We start from the raw sequence: 19,954 nt of genomic DNA, 5'->3' as shown, positions 1-19,954 counted from the left end.
TGTTTAGTAGAACGACTGAGAAGGGAGGGAGGGAGGGAGGGAGGGAGGGAGGGAGGGAGGGAGGGAGGGAGGGAGGGAGGGAGGGAGGGAGGAGGGAGGGAGGGAGGGAGAGAAGGGGGAGGGAGGGAGGCCATGGTACTTCAGCTCTGAATCAGAGTTGGCAATGATTTGCTTCCATTTTTTAATAATTAGCTGTAGTAATAACTGCTCATTGATAAGCCATTTGTGAAGAACCTTCCTGCTGACGTTAATGTTATGATAAGATCATTTAATAACATGTCTCCAGACGTAATGAGGTGCTCCAGAACTCTAGACAAGCGAACAGCTCTTCCTGTAACAGGGTCATTTGGTCATATAGCTGCCACAGTTTTAAAACGGACTGCGTTAAATTCTACTTACAGCTCACCTCAGACAAGACTAACAACACACACACACACACACACACACACACACACACACACACACACACACACACACACACACACACACACACACACACACACACACACACACACACACACACACACACACACACACACAATCTGACTCAACACACATACATACACACACTTAAGTCAACTCGGCAGGCATCACTAATTCGTAATCACCAATCTAATGCAGTCGCTGTGGATATTTCATTCAGTCATTTGTCACGCCTGTTGTTCACGACAACACAAACGTCAAGATAATGATTGTTAAAAAAATCCCTGGGACGCATCCCAAACACCTCCCTTATTCCCTATATAGGGCACTACTTTTGACCAGAGCCAAATGGGTAACCTTATGGCCTCCGGTCAAACGTAGTGCACTATATAGGGAATAGGGAGCTGTTTGGGACCAGCTACCTCATAGCTCGTCTCTCAGGTCCTCTCCTCTCTTTCTCCTCCGTCTCCTATTAATATTTAATCTGTCTCTCCATCTCTCTCTTTCTTATCCTTCATTCTCTCCATCTCCCTCTCTCTTTTTCCTTCATTCTGTCCATCTCAACGGCCCCCTTCTTGTTTTCCTCATGATCTACCCTGTCAGCTCTGATTAGGGGGACAACGTCCCAGCTAATGAGAAAAACATTCACCTAATTCAAATCATGACTTTAGAATAGGTTTGCTTGGAGTGAGGTTCGGGGTTATCAGTTGATGCATGGTGGTATTCCAACTCAAAGTCAAAATAAGTATTTATAAAACAGGATATTAGCTAGAAGTATAGTCAATGGAAGCTATTCCAACTAATAGTGTGTCACGCCCTGACCAGGTGAACTCGGGTATTTTGGGTCAGGGTGTGTCATGTTGGGTATTTTTCCTTGGTTTGTTTTCTATGTTAGCGTTATAGCCTTGTGTTAGCTCTATGGGGTTTATTTCTATGTTGGGTTCTGTCGATTCCCAATCAGAGACAGCTGTCGCTAGTTGTCTCTGATTGGGATCACATTTAAGTTCCTCTTTCCCCCACGCTGTTTGTGGGGTGTTGTCTCTTTGTTTTTGAGCAGTTAACGTATCGGCCTTGTCTTGGTTTTGTGTACGTGTTTATTTCAGGGTAAAGAATAAACATGTGTTCGCTCCCAGCTGCGTTTTGGTCCGCTTCCTCATCACCCGACGACGATCGTTACATAGTGCCACTTGAATTTTAAAAGAGTCAACATAATTGTTTTAAAATGGGTAGGTTTAGTTAGGGGTTGTAGAATCAGATGAATACAATGTTTTACCACATTAAGTGATGGTACTGTAGTGTATTCTGATCCAAAATGGCGACCGTTGCATATATGTCCATAGGTGTGTGGAAGGTGTTGTGTCCCCAGGATGGCAGCTTGACTGCAGCGTTATAGGTGGAGGTGCTACAGGCCTAACCTTCGTTTGATAATTGCTATGCAAAGGTTCCTCCGGAAATGAATTAGTGATCAGTGGAGTGTTACAGAGAGCTAGTGTGTTCAAGAGACAGAATGAAAGATGAGACTTGCTTACGGACACACACACACACACACACACAGAGAGACACACACACATGCACGAGCATGCACAAACACACACAGCAGCACACATGCACCCACATAGACCCACATACACCCACATGCACCCACATAGACCCACATACACCCACATACACCCACATACACCCACGCTCTGAAAATACTTGATATAAACACATCCCACCTGAGAGCAAGGTAGAGGCACTAATATCACACACAACCAACCAGGAATCAGAGACCACTTACACGCCTACAGTAGTCTGGAAGCTTGCCAACATTTTCCTACTACTTCTTCTTTATTTATTTTTTTAAATTGTACCTTTATTTAATTTCTCCATCGCTCTCTCGCTCTCTCTCTGGCGCTCTCCTCTCTCACGCTCTCTCTCTTTCAATTCAAGGGGCTTTATTGGCATGGGAAACATGTTTACATTTCCAAAGCAAGTGAAGTAGATACTAAACAATAAAAATGTACAGTAAACATCAGACTTATAAAAGTTCCAAAAGAATAAAGACATTTCAAATGTCATTATATGTATATATACAGTGTTGCAATGATGTGCAAATATTTAAATAAAGATAATTATCTCTCTCTCTCTTTCACTCTCTCTAAATATAACATCCTTTAAACCTCCCTGTGGTACTCTCTTTCACTACAATTACCACCTTTTCTGCATCACACACACACACACACACACACACAGACAGACAGACAGACAGACAGACAGACAGACAGACAGACAGACAGACAGACAGACAGACAGACAGACAGACAGACAGACAGACAGACAGACAGACAGACAGACAGACAGACAGACAGACAGACAGACAGACAGACAGACAGACAGAGACACAGACACAGACACACACAGACACAGACACAGACAGACACAGACAGACACAGACACATACACACACACACACAGACACATACACACACACACACAGACACATACACACACACACACAGACACATACACACACACACAGACACATACACACACAGAGAGACACACAAACACCTGCTACTACAAGAGCTTGTGAAAAACAAGTGCCTCTCCTTTCAAAAAATAAGGGTGTCGAAGCCCTCCTATTGAGAACTAAGCTGTTACCATCTAAAATAGAACTGAGGAACAAATGTTCAGCCACACACACACACACATACTGAGGACCGTCCAAGCCATCTGATAACCTACGCACGGCACGAACCATATTCCATTTTGTATTCCAACGCCACATTGACATGATATTTGGCAGCCAGATTGTCTAGACGTTTGTGTTACGGTAACGTTAAAGTAAAGGTCAAGTAAAGGTCAAATCAATTCCAAATTGGATTGTGATACTGTCCTGGCATTGTCTGGCTCCACTTTAATCAATAAACAGGTGGAAATCAAATACATGTCCAGAACAGAAATAAAAAAATAATATCGGCCTATATAAACCATGGACAACTGGACACAATCTGGACACAATCTGCCTGTAACTTGGCCCTGTGTGTGTGTGTGTGTGTGTGTGTGTGTGTGTGTGTGTGTGAGTGTGTGTGTGTGTGTGTGTGTGTGTGTGTGTGTGTGTGTGTGTGTGTGTGTGTGTGTGTGTGTGTGTGTGTGTGTGTGTGTGTGTGTGTGTGTGTAGAAATGATGCCCTGTAGTTATCCAATCGTTCTGCGGTTGGGCCATTGCCATCATGAAGACCGTACCAAGCCAATCCTGTCATCATATCAACTTACTAGAAACAAAGGCCTTTGCTCTCGCCACGTTGCCACCCAAACAACACAACAAACAACACAACAAACAACACAACAAACAACACAACAAACACAACAAACAACACAACAAACAACACAACAAACAACACAACAAACAACACAACAAACAACACAACACAACAAACAACACAACAAACAACACAACAACACAACAAACAACACAACAAACAACACAACACAACAAACAACACAACAAACAACACAACAAACACAACAAACAACACAACAAACAACACAACAACACAACAAACAACACAACAAACAACACAACAAACAACACAACACAACAAAAAACACAACAAACAACACAACAAACAACACAACAACACAACAAACAACACAACAAACAACACAACAAACACAACAAACAACACAACAAACAACACAACAAACAACACAACAAACAACACAACAAACAACACAACAAACAACAAACAACACAACAAACAACACAACAAACAACACAACAAACAACACAACAAACAACACAACAAACACAACAAACAACACAACAAACAACACAACAAACACAACAAACAACACAACAAACAACACAACAAACAACACAACAAACAACACAACAACACAACACAACAAACAACACAACAAACAACACAACAAACAACACAACAAACACAACAAACAACACAACAAACAACACAACAACACAACACAACAAACAACACAACAAACAACACAACAAACAACACAACAAACACAACAAACAACACAACAAACAACACAACAAACAACACAACAAACAACACAACAAACACAACAAACAACACAACAAACAACACAACAAACAACACAACACAACAAACAACACAACAGACATCTGATTAAGATGATGCAGAATAATGATTTAATTCATTCACCTGCTGCCTCGTTGATTTGCAAAAAAACACACCAACATTAACTACAACACTCCCCTTTCAATGTGCTGTTCTTTCAGCACCACCGGCCACGGTGGGACAGGGCCAGAGAAAGGGGAGAAAATACACAGAGAGAGAGAGAGAGAGAGAGAGAGAGAGAGAGGGGGTAAATAATCCACAGTAGCTTCCTCTCATCCGCCCGGTAACATCCGGTGTGAAACATAATCAACACCTTCTCTCTGATTTATATTCAGACTTTCCCACCAGCGACCGGCAGACCCCGCTGCTGCGCCCAAATGAAGGAAATTAAAAATCGCCGTTCTGCATGGCCACCGAAGCACTGAGACTCGGGCATTATCCTCCCCCATTACGGAGATCTTTAGCCGGGGTAATTATGGCAGGACTCACCGGCATGACCCCGGTTGGTGGCGTCGTGATCACTGTCTCCCTGCTCGCTGTCCCCGTGACCGCTGTCTTTAGAACTCACGATGTCCGCTTCTTGGAACGCAGAACTGGAGGGAGGGAGGGAAAGAGGGAGGGGGGAGACACATGGGGGGGGGGTAGTAGGAGAAGAGAATAACATTGAGGGGAGAGAGTAGGGAGAGATGAAGAGGTAGAGAGAGTGGAGACATGAAGAGGGAGACAGAGGGGAGAGATGAAGAGAGAGACAGAGGGGAGAGATGAAGAGGGAGACAGAGGGGAGAGATGAAGAGGGAGACAGAGGGGAGAGATGAAGAGGGAGACAGAGGGGAGAGATGAAGAGGGAGACAGAGGGGAGAGATGAAGAGGGAGACAGAGGGGAGAGATGAAGAGGGAGACAGAGGGGAGAGATGGAGAGAGAGAGGGAGAGAGGGAGAGAGAGAGAGGAGATTCATTAGAAATTGACACCATATTAATGCATTCACGGTGGCCTTCAAGTGTCTAAATTGGATGTTTCACTTGACGTGTAATGAATTCCGGCATGGCTGTGTAATGCGGCCGCCCGCCTCGTCCGGTACGGGACTCAGACCAAATTGGATCAGAGTGTTATATGTTGGGAATGATGACGATGACGAGCCTGACCGGCATTTTGCATGTCTATGGTATGTGTCACAAATGGCACCCTAAAGTAGTCAATAGTAGTGCACTACGTTGGGAATAGGGTGCCATTTTAGCCGTGCGCTGACTGGTATTTTGAGTGCATATGGAAGTGCAGTGGTCATGATGATGACTTCTGAGTGGAATACTAAGTGATAGCCCTATGGATATGGAAGTGTCTAATGTCATTGACAGGATGGCCATGATGTTGGCAGTGACTGTGTGACTGGCATAGGAAATCAATGGATATATTTGGATGTGAATGGAATGGAATGAGGAAAAGTCTACATAGTTGGTAACCGTCTAATGGTTGAATGTTGAACGTCATAAATATACAGGTTGTGTAGAGTAGCCATATAGAATGTTATACAGGTTGTGTAGAGTAGCCATATAGAATGTTATACAGGATGTGTAGAGTAGCCATATAGAATGTTATACAGGATGTGTAGAGTAGCCATATAGAATGTTATACAGGTTGTGTAGAGTAGCCATATAGAATGTTATACAGGATGTGTAGAGTAGACATATAGAATGTTATACAGGATGTGTAGAGTAGCCATATAGAATGTTATACAGGATGTGTAGAGTAGACATATAGAATGTTATACAGGATGTGTAGAGTAGCCATATAGAATGTTATGCAGGTTGTGTAGAGTAGCCATATAGAATGTTATACAGGATGTGTAGAGTAGCCATATAGAATGTTATGCAGGTTGTGTAGAGTAGCCATATAGAATGTTATACAGGATGTGTAGAGTAGCCATATAGAATGTTATAGATATACAGGTTGTGTAGAGTAGCCATATAGAATGTTATACAGGTTGTGTAGAGTAGCCATATAGAATGTTATACAGGTTGTGTAGAGTAGCCATATAGAATGTTATACAGGATGTGTAGGGTAGCCATATAGAATGTTATAGATATACAGGTTGTGTAGAGTAGCCATATAGAATGTTATGCAGGTTGTGTAGAGTAGCCATATAGAATGTTATACAGGATGTGTAGAGTAGCCATATAGAATGTTATACAGGATGTGTAGAGTAGCCATATAGAATGTTATGCAGGTTGTGTAGAGTAGCCATATAGAATGTTATACAGGATGTGTAGAGTAGCCATATAGAATGTTATGCAGGTTGTGTAGAGTAGCCATATAGAATGTTATAGATATACAGGTTGTGTAGAGTAGCCATATAGAATGTTATACAGGATGTGTAGAGTAGCCATATAGAATGTTATACAGGTTGTGTAGAGTAGCCATATAGAATGTTATACAGGATGTGTAGAGTAGACATATAGAATGTTATACAGGATGTGTAGAGTAGCCATATAGAATGTTATACAGGATGTGTAGAGTAGCCATATAGAATGTTATGCAGGTTGTGTAGAGTAGCCATATAGAATGTTATACAGGATGTGTAGAGTAGCCATATAGAATGTTATACAGGTTGTGTAGAGTAGCCATATAGAATGTTATACAGGTTGTGTAGAGTAGCCATATAGAATGTTATACAGGTTGTGTAGAGTAGCCATATAGAATGTTATACAGGATGTGTAGAGTAGCCATATAGAATGTTATGCAGGTTGTGTAGAGTAGCCATATAGAATGTTATAGATATACAGGTTGTGTAGAGTAGCCATATAGAATGTTATACAGGTTGTGTAGAGTAGCCATATAGAATGTTATACAGGTTGTGTAGAGTAGCCATATAGAATGTTATACAGGTTGTGTAGAGTAGCCATATAGAATGTTATACAGGATGTGTAGAGTAGCCATATAGAATGTTATAGATATACAGGTTGTGTAGAGTAGCCATATAGAATGTTATACAGGATGTGTAGAGTAGCCATATAGAATGTTATACAGGATGTGTAGAGTAGCCATATAGAATGTTATACAGGATGTGTAGAGTAGCCATATAGAATGTTATACAGGTTGTGTAGAGTAGCCATATAGAATGTTATACAGGTTGTGTAGAGTAGCCATATAGAATGTTATATAGGATGTGTAGAGTAGCCATATAGAATGTTATACAGGTTGTGTAGAGTAGCCATAAAGAATGTTATACAGGTTGTGTAGAGTAGCCATATAGAATGTTATACAGGATGTGTAGAGTAGCCATATAGAATGTTATACAGGATGTGTAGAGTAGCCATATAGAATGTTATACAGGTTGTGTAGAGTAGCCATATAGAATGTTATACAGGTTGTGTAGAGTAGCCATATAGAATGTTATACAGGTTGTGTAGAGTAGCCATATAGAATGTTATACAGGTTGTGTAGAGTAGCCAAATAGAATGTTATATAGGTTGTGTAGAGTAGCCATATAGAATGTTATACAGGTTGTGTAGAGTAGCCATATAGAATGTTATACAGGTTGTGTAGAGTAGCCATATAGAATGTTATAGATATACAGGTTGTGTAGAGTAGCCATATAGAATGTTATACAGGATGTGTAGAGTAGCCATATAGAATGTTATACAGAATGTGTAGAGTAGCCATATAGAATGTTATGCAGGTTGTGTAGAGTAGCCATATAGAATGTTATACAGGATGTGTAGAGTAGCCATATAGAATGTTATGCAGGTTGTGTAGAGTAGCCATATAGAATGTTATAGATATACAGGTTGTGTAGAGTAACCATATAGAATGTTATACAGGTTGTGTAGAGTAGCCATATAGAATGTTATGCAGGTTGTGTAGAGTAGCCATATAGAATGTTATAGATATACAGGTTGTGTAGAGTAGCCATATAGAATGTTATACAGGTTGTGTAGAGTAGCCATATAGAATGTTATACAGGATGTGTAGGGTAGCCATATAGAATGTTATACAGGTTGTGTAGAGTAGCCATATAGAATGTTATACAGGTTGTGTAGAGTAGCCATATAGAATGTTATACAGGTTGTGTAGAGTAGCCATATAGAATGTTATGCAGGTTGTGTAGAGTAGCCATATAGAATGTTATAGATATACAGGTTGTGTAGAGTAACCATATAGAATGTTATACAGGTTGTGTAGAGTAGCCATATAGAATGTTATACAGAATGTGTAGAGTAGCCATATAGAATGTTATACAGGTTGTGTAGAGTAGCCATATAGAATGTTATACAGGTTGTGTAGAGTAGCCATATAGAATGTTATACAGGTTGTGTAGAGTAGCCATATAGAATGTTATACAGGATGTGTAGAGTAGCCATATAGAATGTTATACAGGTTGTGTAGAGTAGCCATATAGAATGTTATAGATATACAGGTTGTGTAGAGTAACCATATAGAATGTTATACAGGTTGTGTAGAGTAGCCATATAGAATATTATACAGAATGTGTAGAGTAGCCATATAGAATGTTATACAGGTTGTGTAGAGTAGCCATATAGAATGTTATACAGGTTGTGTAGAGTAACCATATAGAATGTTATACAGGTTGTGTAGAGTAGCCATATAGAATGTTATACAGGTTGTGTAGAGTAGCCATATAGAATGTTATAGATATACAGGTTGTGTAGAGTAGCCATATAGAATGTTATACAGGTTGTGTAGAGTAGCCATATAGAATGTTATAGATATACAGGTTGTGTAGAGTAACCATATAGAATGTTATACAGGTTGTGTAGAGTAGCCATATAGAATGTTATACAGGATGTGTAGAGTAGCCATATAGAATGTTATACAGGTTGTGTAGAGTAGCCATATAGAATGTTATACAGGTTGTGTAGAGTAGCCATATAGAATGTTATACATGTTGTGTAGAGTAGCCATATAGAATGTTATAGATATACAGGTTGTGTAGAGTAACCATATAGAATGTTATACAGGTTGTGTAGAGTAGCCATATAGAATGTTATACAGGTTGTGTAGAGTAGCCATATAGAATGTTATACAGGTTGTGTAGAGTAGCCATATAGAATGTTATGCAGGTTGTGTAGAGTAGCCATATAGAATGTTATAGATATACAGGTTGTGTAGAGTAACCATATAGAATGTTATACAGGATGTGTAGGGTAGCCATATAGAATGTTATAGATATACAGGTTGTGTAGAGTAACCATATAGAATGTTATACAGGTTGTGTAGAGTAGACATATAGAATGTTATACAGGATGTGTAGAGTAGCCATATAGAATGTTATACAGGTTGTGTAGAGTAGCCATATAGAATGTTATAGATATACAGGTTGTGTAGAGTAACCATATAGAATGTTATACAGGTTGTGTAGAGTAGCCATATAGAATGTTATACAGAATGTGTAGAGTAGCCATATAGAATGTTATACAGGTTGTGTAGAGTAGCCATATAGAATGTTATACAGGTTGTGTAGAGTAGCCATATAGAATGTTATACAGGTTGTGTAGAGTAGCCATATAGAATGTTATACAGGTTGTGTAGAGTAGCCATATAGAATGTTATACATGTTTTGTAGAGTAGCCATATAGAATGTTATAGATATACAGGTTGTGTAGAGTAACCATATAGAATGTTATACAGGTTGTGTAGAGTAGCCATATAGAATGTTATACAGGTTGTGTAGAGTAGCCATATAGAATTATATACAGGTTGTGTAGAGTAGCCATATAGAATGTTATACAGAATGTGTAGAGTAGCCATATAGAATGTTATACAGGTTGTGTAGAGTAGCCATATAGAATGTTATACAGGTTGTGTAGAGTAGCCATATAGAATGTTATACAGGTTGTGTAGAGTAGCCATGTAGAATGTTATACAGGTTGTGTAGAGTAGCCATATAGAATGTTATACAGGTTGTGTAGAGTAGCCATATAGAATGTTATACAGGTTGTGTAGAGTAGCCATATAGAATGTTATACAGGTTGTGTAGAGTAGCCATATAGAATGTTATACAGGTTGTGTAGAGTAGCCATATAGAATGTTATAGATACAGTGAGGGGAAAAAAGTATTTGATCCCCTGCTGATTTTGTACATTTGCCCACTGACAAGGAAATGGTCAGTCTATAATTTTAATGGTAGGTTTATTTGAACAGTGAGAGACAGAATAACAACAACAAAATCTAGAAAAACGCATGTCAAAAATGTTATGAAATGATTTGCATTTTAATGAGGGAAATAAGTATTTGACCCCTCTGCAAAACATGACTTAGTACTTGGTGGCAAAACCCTTGTTGGCAATCACAGAGGTCAGACATTTCTTGTAGTTGGCCACCAGGTTTGCACACATCTCAGGAGGGATTTTGTCCCACTCCTCTTTGCAGATCTTCTCCAAGTCCAGGTTTCGAGGCTGACGTTTGGCAACTCGAACCTTCAGCTCCCTCCACAGATTTTCTATGGGATTAAGGTCTGGACACTGGCTAGGCCACTCCAGGACCTTAATGTGCTTCTTCTTGAGCCACTCCTTTGTTGCCTTGGCCATGTGTTTTGGGTCATTGTCATGCTGGAATACTCATCCACAACCCATTTTCAATGCCCTGGCTGAGGGAAGGAGGTTCTCACCCAAGATTTGACGGTACATGGCCCCGTCCATCGTCCCTTTGATGCGGTGAAGTTGTCCTGTACCCTTAGCAGAAAAACACCCCCAAAGCATAATGTTTCCACCTCCATGTTTGACGGTGGGGATTGTGTTCTTGGGGTCATAGGCAGCATTCCTCCTCCTCCAAACACGGCGAGTTGAGTTGATGCCAAAGAGCTCCATTTTGGTCTCATCTGACCACAACACTTTCACCCAGTTGTCTTCTGAATCATTTAGATGTTCATTGGCAAACTTCAGACAGGCATGTATATGTGCTTTCTTGAGCAGGGGGACCTTGCGGATGCTGCAGGATTTCAGTCCTTCACGGCGTAGTGTGTTACCAATTGTTTTCTTGGTGACTATGGTCCCAGCTGCCTTGAGATCATTGACAAGATCCTCCCGTGTAGTTCTGGGCTGATTCCTCACCGTTCTCATGATCATTGCAACTCCACGAGGTGAGATCTTGCATGGAGCCCCAGGCCGAGGGATATTGACAGTTCTTTTGTCTTTCTTCCATTTGCGAATAATCGCATTAAATGTTGTCACCTTCTCACCAAGCTGCTTGGCGATGGTCTTGTAGCCCATTCCAGCCTTGTGTAGGTCGACAATCTTGTCCCTGACATCCTTGGAGAGTTCTTTGGTCTTGGCCATGGTGGAGAGTTTGGAATCTGATTGATTGATTGCTTCTGTGGACAGGTGTCTTTTTTACAGGTAACAAGCTGCGGTTAGGAGCACTCCCTTTAAGAGTTTGCTCCTAATCTCAGCTCGTTACGTGTATAAAAGACACCTGGGAGCCAGAAATCTTTCTGATTGAGAGGGGGTCAAATACTTATTTCCCTCATTAAAATGCAAATCAACTTATAACATTTTCGACATGCATTTTTCTTTTTGTTGTGATTCTGTCTCTCACTGTTCAAATAAACCTACCATTAAAATTATAGACTGATAATTTCTTTGTCAGTGGGCAAACGTACAAAATCAGCAGGGGATCAAATACTTTTTTCCCCCACTGTATACAGGTTGTGTAGAGTAGCCATATAGAATGTTATACAGGTTGTGTAGAGTAGCCATATAGAATGTTATAGACATTTGGACAATATTATATATCTCTGCCATGGTGAATGAGTTCTAGTTATCCGGTTCTATTGAAAGTAGCTTTGGAACGGTGTTGGATTTAGGCCCATAGATATATGAGGTATACTGCATGGTAATGATGTAGATATGAGTCACACCGAATGGTAATGATGTAGATATATGAGTCATACTGAATGGTAATGATGTAGATATAAGAGGCATAATGAATGGTATTGATGTAGATATATAAGTCATACTGAATAGTAATGATGTAGATATATGAGTCATACTGCATGGTAATGATGTAGATATGAGTCATACGGAATGGTAATGATGTAGATATGAGTCATCCCGAATTGTAATGATGTAGATATATGAGTCATACTGCATGGTAATGATGTAGATATGAGTCATACTGAATGGTAATGATGTAGATATAAGAGGCATAATGAATGGTATTGATGTAGTTATATAAGTCATACTGAATAGTAATGATGTAGATATGAGTCATACTGAATGGTAATGATGTAGATATGAGTCATCCCGAATGGTAATGATGTAGATATATGAGTCATACTGCATGGTAATGATGTAGATATGAGTCATACCGAATGGTAATGATGTAGATATATGAGGTATACTGCATGGTAATGATGTAGATATGAGTCATACCGAATGGTAATGATGTAGATATATGAGTCATACCGAATGGTAATGATGTAGGTATGAGTCATACCGAATGGTAATGATGTAGATATATGACTCATACTGCATGATATTGATGTAGATATGAGTCATACTGAATGGTAATGATGTAGATATATGAGTCACACTGAATGGTAATGATGTAGATATATGAGTCACACTGAATGGTAATGATGTAGATATATGAGTCATACTGAATGGTAATGATGTAGATATATGAGTCACACTGAATGGAATGATGTAGATATGAGTCATACTGCATGGTATTGATGTAGATATGAGTCATACCGAATGGTAATGATGTATGTATATATATGAGTCATTCTGAATGGTAATGATGTAGATATATGAGTCATACTGAACAGTATTGATGTCGATATAAGAGGCATAATGAATGGTAATTATGTAGATATATGAGTCATACTGAACGGTATTGATGTAGCAGCATATTTGGGGATGCTACTGGCATTCCTATATTGGATATTTGGCACACACACACACACACACACACACACACACACACACACACACACACACTCACACACACACACACACACACAGCTGTTGGATGTTATTTACCTGTTCACTCTCCTTGGTCTGTCCACTAGGTAACTTAGCTCTGTTCGCTGGTGTTTGTTCTGGAAGGGAAGCAACACGTCATGTCACACTGACAGCCATGGAAAGGTAGACCTCTATAGTGTAGTCCATCAGTAGATATAGTTGTTTGGGAAATGACTCTAAAAGATTTAGGAGCTGGAATAAAGCACTAGGGAGCAGCAGTGCTCTGTGTGCACGCCACGCATTCCTCTATCGCTCCATTCTGTTTTTAATCAGCACCTTCATTTTCTATTTTAGGATGTGTATTTCACCATCCTTTTCTTTATAAGATTGTATTTCATAAGACCTGTGAACTGTGATGCAGAGAAAGAGAGAGAGAGAAAGAGAGAGGCATGACACCCTAGGCCTATTGGCATTCAATTGACATTCCACCATCCTCAGGCCTATGGAAATTGGGGGAAATAAACATTTATAAGACACTGAAAGAGGCCTTTCCTCTCTCTTGGAAAGAAAGCGATTTAGAGAGTGAGAGAGAGAGAGAGAGAGAGAGAGAGAGAGAGAGAGAGAGAGAGAGAGAGAGAGAGAAAGCTATGTTAGACATTGACACCATATGAATGTGTTCACGATGGCCTTCAAGAGAGAGACAGACATACATGCCACTTTATTGACTGTGTGTATATCCAGTGAGAAGGGGAGTGGGTTAGAGAGGCGATTGGATCCGTAAATGATTGAGCCAAGCAGCGCTTCAAACTGAACAACCTTTGTTCCACTGCTGATCTGTGGTACCGTGCGCTGAATACTTAACGCATTTAAAGTGCACTGGCTCTCTCACTCAACACTGACTGACTGGCAGACTAACTGGCTGACTGGCTGCTTGGTGGACTGATTAGCTGACTGGCTGGTTGACTGGCTAGCTGACTGAATGGTCCACTAACTGACTGGTTCACTGACTGACTGACTGGTCCACTGACTGACTGGTTCACTGGCTGACTGACTGGTTCACTGACTGACTGACTGGTTCACTTACGGACTGACTGGTCCACTGACTAACTGGTTCACTGGCTGGTTGACTGGTTCACTGACTGACTGACTGGTTCACTTACTGACTGACTGGTCCACTGACTGACTGGTTCACTGACTGACTGGTTCACTGGCTGGTTGACTGGTTCACTGGCTGGTTGACTGACTGGCTGGGTGGTTGGTTGCCCGGCTGACTGATTGGTTGGTTCTGGCTGATTGGTTGACTGGCTGGCTGACTTGCTGGTCCTCTCTCTACAGTCTCAGTTTACTACCACACAGTCACCTAAATATGCACATCAATTGTTTCAGCTGAAATTGAATATCATTCTAGTTAATTATGGCTATAAGAAGGTGTATACATGTATTACGTCTTCTGTTTCTAAACATAACGCACACTGACTGACTGACTGACTGACTGACTGACTGGTTCAATGACTAACTAACTGACTGATTGTCTGACTGACTGACTGACTGACTGACTGGCTGACTGACTGACTAGTTCAAGACTTACTGACTGACTGACTGACTGACTGACTGACTGACTGACTGACTGACTGACTAGTTCAATGACTTACTGACTGACTGACTGACTGACTGACTGACTGACTAGTTCAATGACTGACTGACTGACTGACTGACTGACTGACTGACTGACTGACTGACTGACTAGTTCAATGACTGACTAACTGACTGACTGACTGACTGACTGACTGACTGACTGCCTGACTAGTTCAATGACTGACTGACTGACTGACTGACTGACTGGTTCAATGACTAACTAACTGACTGATTGTCTGACTGACTGACTGGTTCAATGACTGACTGACTGACTGGTTCACTGACTGACTGACTGACTGACTGACTGACTGACTGACTAGTTCAATGACTGACTGGCTGATTGACTGACTGATTGACTGGTTCAATGACTGACTGACTGGTTCAATGGCTGACTGACTGGTTCAATGGCTGACTGACTGACTGACTGACTGACTGGTTCAATGACTGATTGACTGGTTCAATGACTGACTGACTGGTTCACTGTCTGACTGATTGGTTCACTGGCTGGCTGACTGGTTCACTGGCTGACTGGCTGGTACTCTCTCCAGCCACAGTCGACATAATAACCACACTGACTCTCTGCAGCTCACCCCAGCCCCTTGGAGGTACACATCATGGAGGCTTCATTTGCTTTGAGAGGCACTCCTGGCCCAAACTCAATATAAATGCCATCAATTCTGAGCAGGAGGAGATATGTCTTGTATGTTTTCATCCAGCTAGAAAATGACTACATGGAAGAAGCACCTGTGCCTTCAGATTCAATTGGTAGGCTATGCTCTATGCACCTGCAGACAGATGTACCATCTATCCTATCACCGGATTAGATAGTTAAATATATATCGGGGTTGAACCTCGACAAGTGACCTCAACACTGTAGACAAATAATACATGTTTATGATATGAAGTATTATTTTATAATCTGCCTCATTAAATGTGCATTATAGACTGACAGCCAGGGGCATGCTGAAAGGTGTATTGATTGTCCTTTCATAAATGGCATGGAGGATCACGGCGTAATTAAAGTCCTCTGGAATCCAATACACACCTTGCTGTATTGTCCTTTAATACATTCAATCAAATCAATATACTCTGGCTCAATACACAATTGATTAAACGATATTCATTATGTGAAAACCAAACAAAGTTATGCACTTTGTTTCCCCTAAAAATGTTCACATGACCCAGGTATTAAAGATAAAAGAGGGAAAACCCAGAGATACCCAAACAGTCTTTCTTTGTCCCAATAGTCTAATGCACAGCGTGGGTTTCTATTACACACACACACACACACAGCAGTGCTAATGGAAACCAAGCCTTACCTCATTGGAGAGGATGCTCCCGTTGGATAAGATGTCAGGTTGCTGGTCGCTGTACCCGGCCACTATGGCCCCGCAGGAGTTGGTGTGGTCCGTGTCGGTGCTGCGCGAGGGGCTGCACGGTTTGAGGAACATCAGGTCCGTTTTAGCGCTCTCCGGTGTCAGACACACCTGGTAGCAGTAGGAGTTCTGGTTCTGATGATGGGAACCGAACCCACCGCCCATCCCGACCCCGCTAACACCAGACTCCTCCACAGGCACCTGGCCCACAGCGCCCACACCGGTGGTGACGTTGGTACTCTGGACCAGCATGATGTCCGACTTGCTGAGCTTCTTCTGCTTCCTGCTGTGCGCCTGGCGCGAGCAACACGGGCTGCAGCACAGGCAACACTCCCCCGCCATGAGGCACGTGTACAGGTCCAGCTTCTTGTCTTTCTGGCAGCGCACAGCCAGCACGATCATAGCCAGGAGGAAGATGAAGGAGACGGCGCCCAAGGCGATGATGAGGATGAGGGTGAGATCCAGAGAGGTCTCTTTGGACTTGGATGAAGATCCTCCTCGGTCTCCACTCCGTCCATCTATCACACTATCCACCAGGATCACACTCACGCTAGCCGAGGAGGAGAGAGGTGGCTGGCCGTGGTCCCTCACCTCAATCAGCAGGTCGTAGGAGCCCTGGGGGTCGCGCTTGGTGAAGACGCGGCGTGCTGTGCGCAGCTCCCCCGTCCGCCAGTCCATGCGGAACATGCCCATCTCGTTGCCACGCAGAATGCTGTAAGAGAGCCGTGCGTTCTCGCCATCATCTGCGTCCATGGCAACAATACGCGTGACCAGGTATCCCGGCTCGGCGGAGCGCGGCAGGTGTTCTTTGGCGGTGCCGTTCTTACCGATAGGGGCTATCACCGACGGCGCGTTGTCATTCTGGTCTACAATAATGACGTTAACGGTGCTGTTGGAGGAGAGGTCTGGGCTCCCGGAGTCTTTGGCCTGTACCATAAAGCTAAACTCTTTCAACTGTTCATAATCGAATGAACGCAGTGCATAAAGGTAACCAGTGTCCTGGTTGATTGACACATAGGTGTCGACCGACATGCCCTGGATGTCACACTCCAATATGGAGTAAGTAATGAGGGCATTCGGACCAACGTCAGGGTCCACGGCGCTCACCGCGTGAATAAAAGCACCTGGTACATTATTCTCCGTCACATACACATCGTAAACTGGCTGCGTAAAGCGGGGTGCATTATCGTTCTCGTCGGAAACATGCACCTTGATGGATTTGCTCGTGGCGAGGGAGGGGAGCCCCTGGTCTTTGGCTACAACGGTGATTGTGTATGAGTCTGCGTTTTCTCTGTCTAATAGTCCATCCGTTACTATGGTGTAGTAGTTTTTAAATGAAGATTTGAGTTTAAAAGGAACGTCACCCAAAATCTCGCAGCTCACCAGCCCGTTGTCGCCCGAGTCCCGGTCGGTGACGCTGAAAAGGGCTATGACGGTGCCCGGGGCGTCCTGTTCGCTCACAGACTCTGTCACCGTGCTGAAACTGATCTCCGGTGTGTTGTCGTTAACGTCGACCAGTTTGACCATGACTTTGCAGTGCGCGGGCACTGCATTTGCTCCCAGGTCTTTAGCCTGGACGTATATCTGGTGTGTACTACTCTCCTCATAGTCCACTTCCCCAGCCACCTCTATTCTCCCCGTCCTGGCATCGATTTTAAAAAGATCCTTTACCCGCGCCGGGTTGTGGTTACTGAATGAATACACGATCTCCCCGTTCTGCCCTTCATCTATATCAGTGGCGTTCAGCTGAATAACCAGAGTTCCCACCGGTGAATTCTCCCGTAGACTCACCGTGTACACCGACTGGTCGAAGATGGGTGCGTTATCGTTGGAATCCAGGACTTTAACGACCAGGAGCGCGGTGCCAGTCCGTTGTGGCACTCCTCCGTCCACTGCCGTGAGCACGTACCGATGCACCGCCTGCTGCTCCCGGTCTAGCGGTTTTTCCAGCACTAGCTCCGCAAACTTGTTCCCGTCGCTCTGTGTCTGAACATCCAGGTAAAAGTAGTTATTGTTCGTTATGGCGTAGGTGCTGAGCGCGTTAGTCCCGACGTCTGGGTCGAAAGCATTCTCCACCGGGAACCGGGTACCCGGGGTGGCACTTTCCGTTATCTCCACAGTGATGTCTGTCTCAGGGAAAGTGGGGGGATTGTCGTTGATATCCATCACCTCGATCTCCACGCGGAAAAGCTCGAGCGGGTTCTCCAGAAACACTTCGAGGTGCAGGTTGCACGGTACTGTCTGCCTGCATATCTCCTCCCGGTCTATTTTCTCCTTCACATAAAGATTCCCGTTCTCCAGGTTCACATCCAAGTAAGGGTTCCGCGAGCTGGGCACAGTCTGGAAGCGGCGGGCGGAAAGTTTGGTGATGTCCAACCCCAAATCCTCCGCGATATTCCCAATGACGGTCCCGTGTTCCTGCTCCTCGGGTACAGAGAAGCGCAGCTGGCACACGGCTCCATCCAGCAAGACCGAGAGAAGGAGCGGTAATAACAAAATCATTTCCACTCCTCTCACTCTTCCTCTCACAAGTGCACTTGGATATATGTCGGGGGTATTACTCCGATTTCTAACTCAAACTAAGCATTTCCCATCCCAGCTTCGTTTCGCAGGAATAAGGCAGAATCAAAAGCTGCAATAATGAAAATAAAACTACGGCAGCTACCCAAACCCAAATCAGCTATTCCTTCTTTCCCTCTTTGCGTCGTCGTGACAACCGGAAAAAAATCCTGTGTTTGAGTCGTGAGAATCACGGCCATTTGATCCTCGCTTCTTTCAGCAAAAAAAATTATTATATATTCAGTCCAGGTTTGTGAATTTTGGCCGAAGCGCCAACATCGCAGCAGGCAGAGGGAGGCAAGACGTGAAGACCATAATACAATCCTCACCCACAGATGGAATCCTCACACGTATCAAGTCCCAACTAAGTGCAATAAAAAATATAAAAACATTCCTTCACGAATGCATAACTCCAGAAAGCACCATTCGAATAAAATCCTAAACTTGAACCCGGATAGCCAGCATGTAAATAAACGACAAAATTGTACTTTCTCTCTCTCGCTCTATAATCTGTGCGGCTGAGCAGCAAGGACAGCGGATGATGCTCTCTGCTCCACTCCTGTAAAGCGAGTGAGGGGAGCGGGGTTGGTTTTGCGCACAGCATCTTTTCTCACCAGCCAATAGTGTCCGTGGACACCCGACGAGGTTACTCCTGATTGGGGCACGGGAATGCCAGCCAGCGCGCACCGTCCCACGGACCTGCCCGGACCCTTCTCTTTACTAACAACACGAGCCATCAAGCGGCGGTGGCGATGGAGCCCCAGCCCCGTGCAACACGAGCATGAAGCCCCAGTCAACCGACACACCGGAGAGAAATAAAATATTTCACATATCCTGTGAATGAAATAGTCAACAAGTGGGCGAAGGGTGGAATGGGAATTTGCAAATCCGTCGACGGGTAACGTCTTGGCACAAACATCGTTTAAGAAGCATAGGCTACCTGTGCATGACA

The 19,954-nt window shown here is 42.9% G+C and overlaps 1 protein-coding gene across 4 annotated transcripts in view; it reads right to left on the bottom strand.

Annotated features, from left to right (window-relative positions):
- LOC106610486 (protocadherin-10) overlaps positions 1-19,689 on the bottom strand; it is a 31,254-nt gene extending 11,565 nt beyond the window's left edge. For 3 of the 4 annotated variants that reach the window (XM_045723103.1, XM_045723104.1, XM_045723105.1), the window contains exons 1-3: positions 16,387-19,688; positions 13,511-13,569; positions 5,003-5,106 (exon numbers count right to left, since the gene is read on the bottom strand). In XM_045723103.1, the coding sequence (XP_045579059.1) occupies positions 5,003-5,106; positions 13,511-13,569; positions 16,387-18,945 (2,722 nt within the window). In that variant the 5' untranslated portion in view covers positions 18,946-19,688. Of the gene's footprint in view, positions 1-5,002; positions 5,107-13,510; positions 13,570-16,386 lie in introns of all 4 variants that reach the window. The other variant, XM_045723102.1, reaches the window with a different exon arrangement.
- Positions 19,690-19,954: the final 265 nt, after the last annotated feature.

Source organism: Salmo salar, chromosome ssa08 (assembly GCF_905237065.1).
Source record: "Salmo salar chromosome ssa08, Ssal_v3.1, whole genome shotgun sequence".
In the NCBI taxonomy this organism is placed as follows: domain Eukaryota; kingdom Metazoa; phylum Chordata; class Actinopteri; order Salmoniformes; family Salmonidae; genus Salmo; species Salmo salar.
The sequence above is the reverse complement of the archived record's forward strand: the minus strand, read 5'-3'. Positions and strand labels throughout refer to the sequence as shown.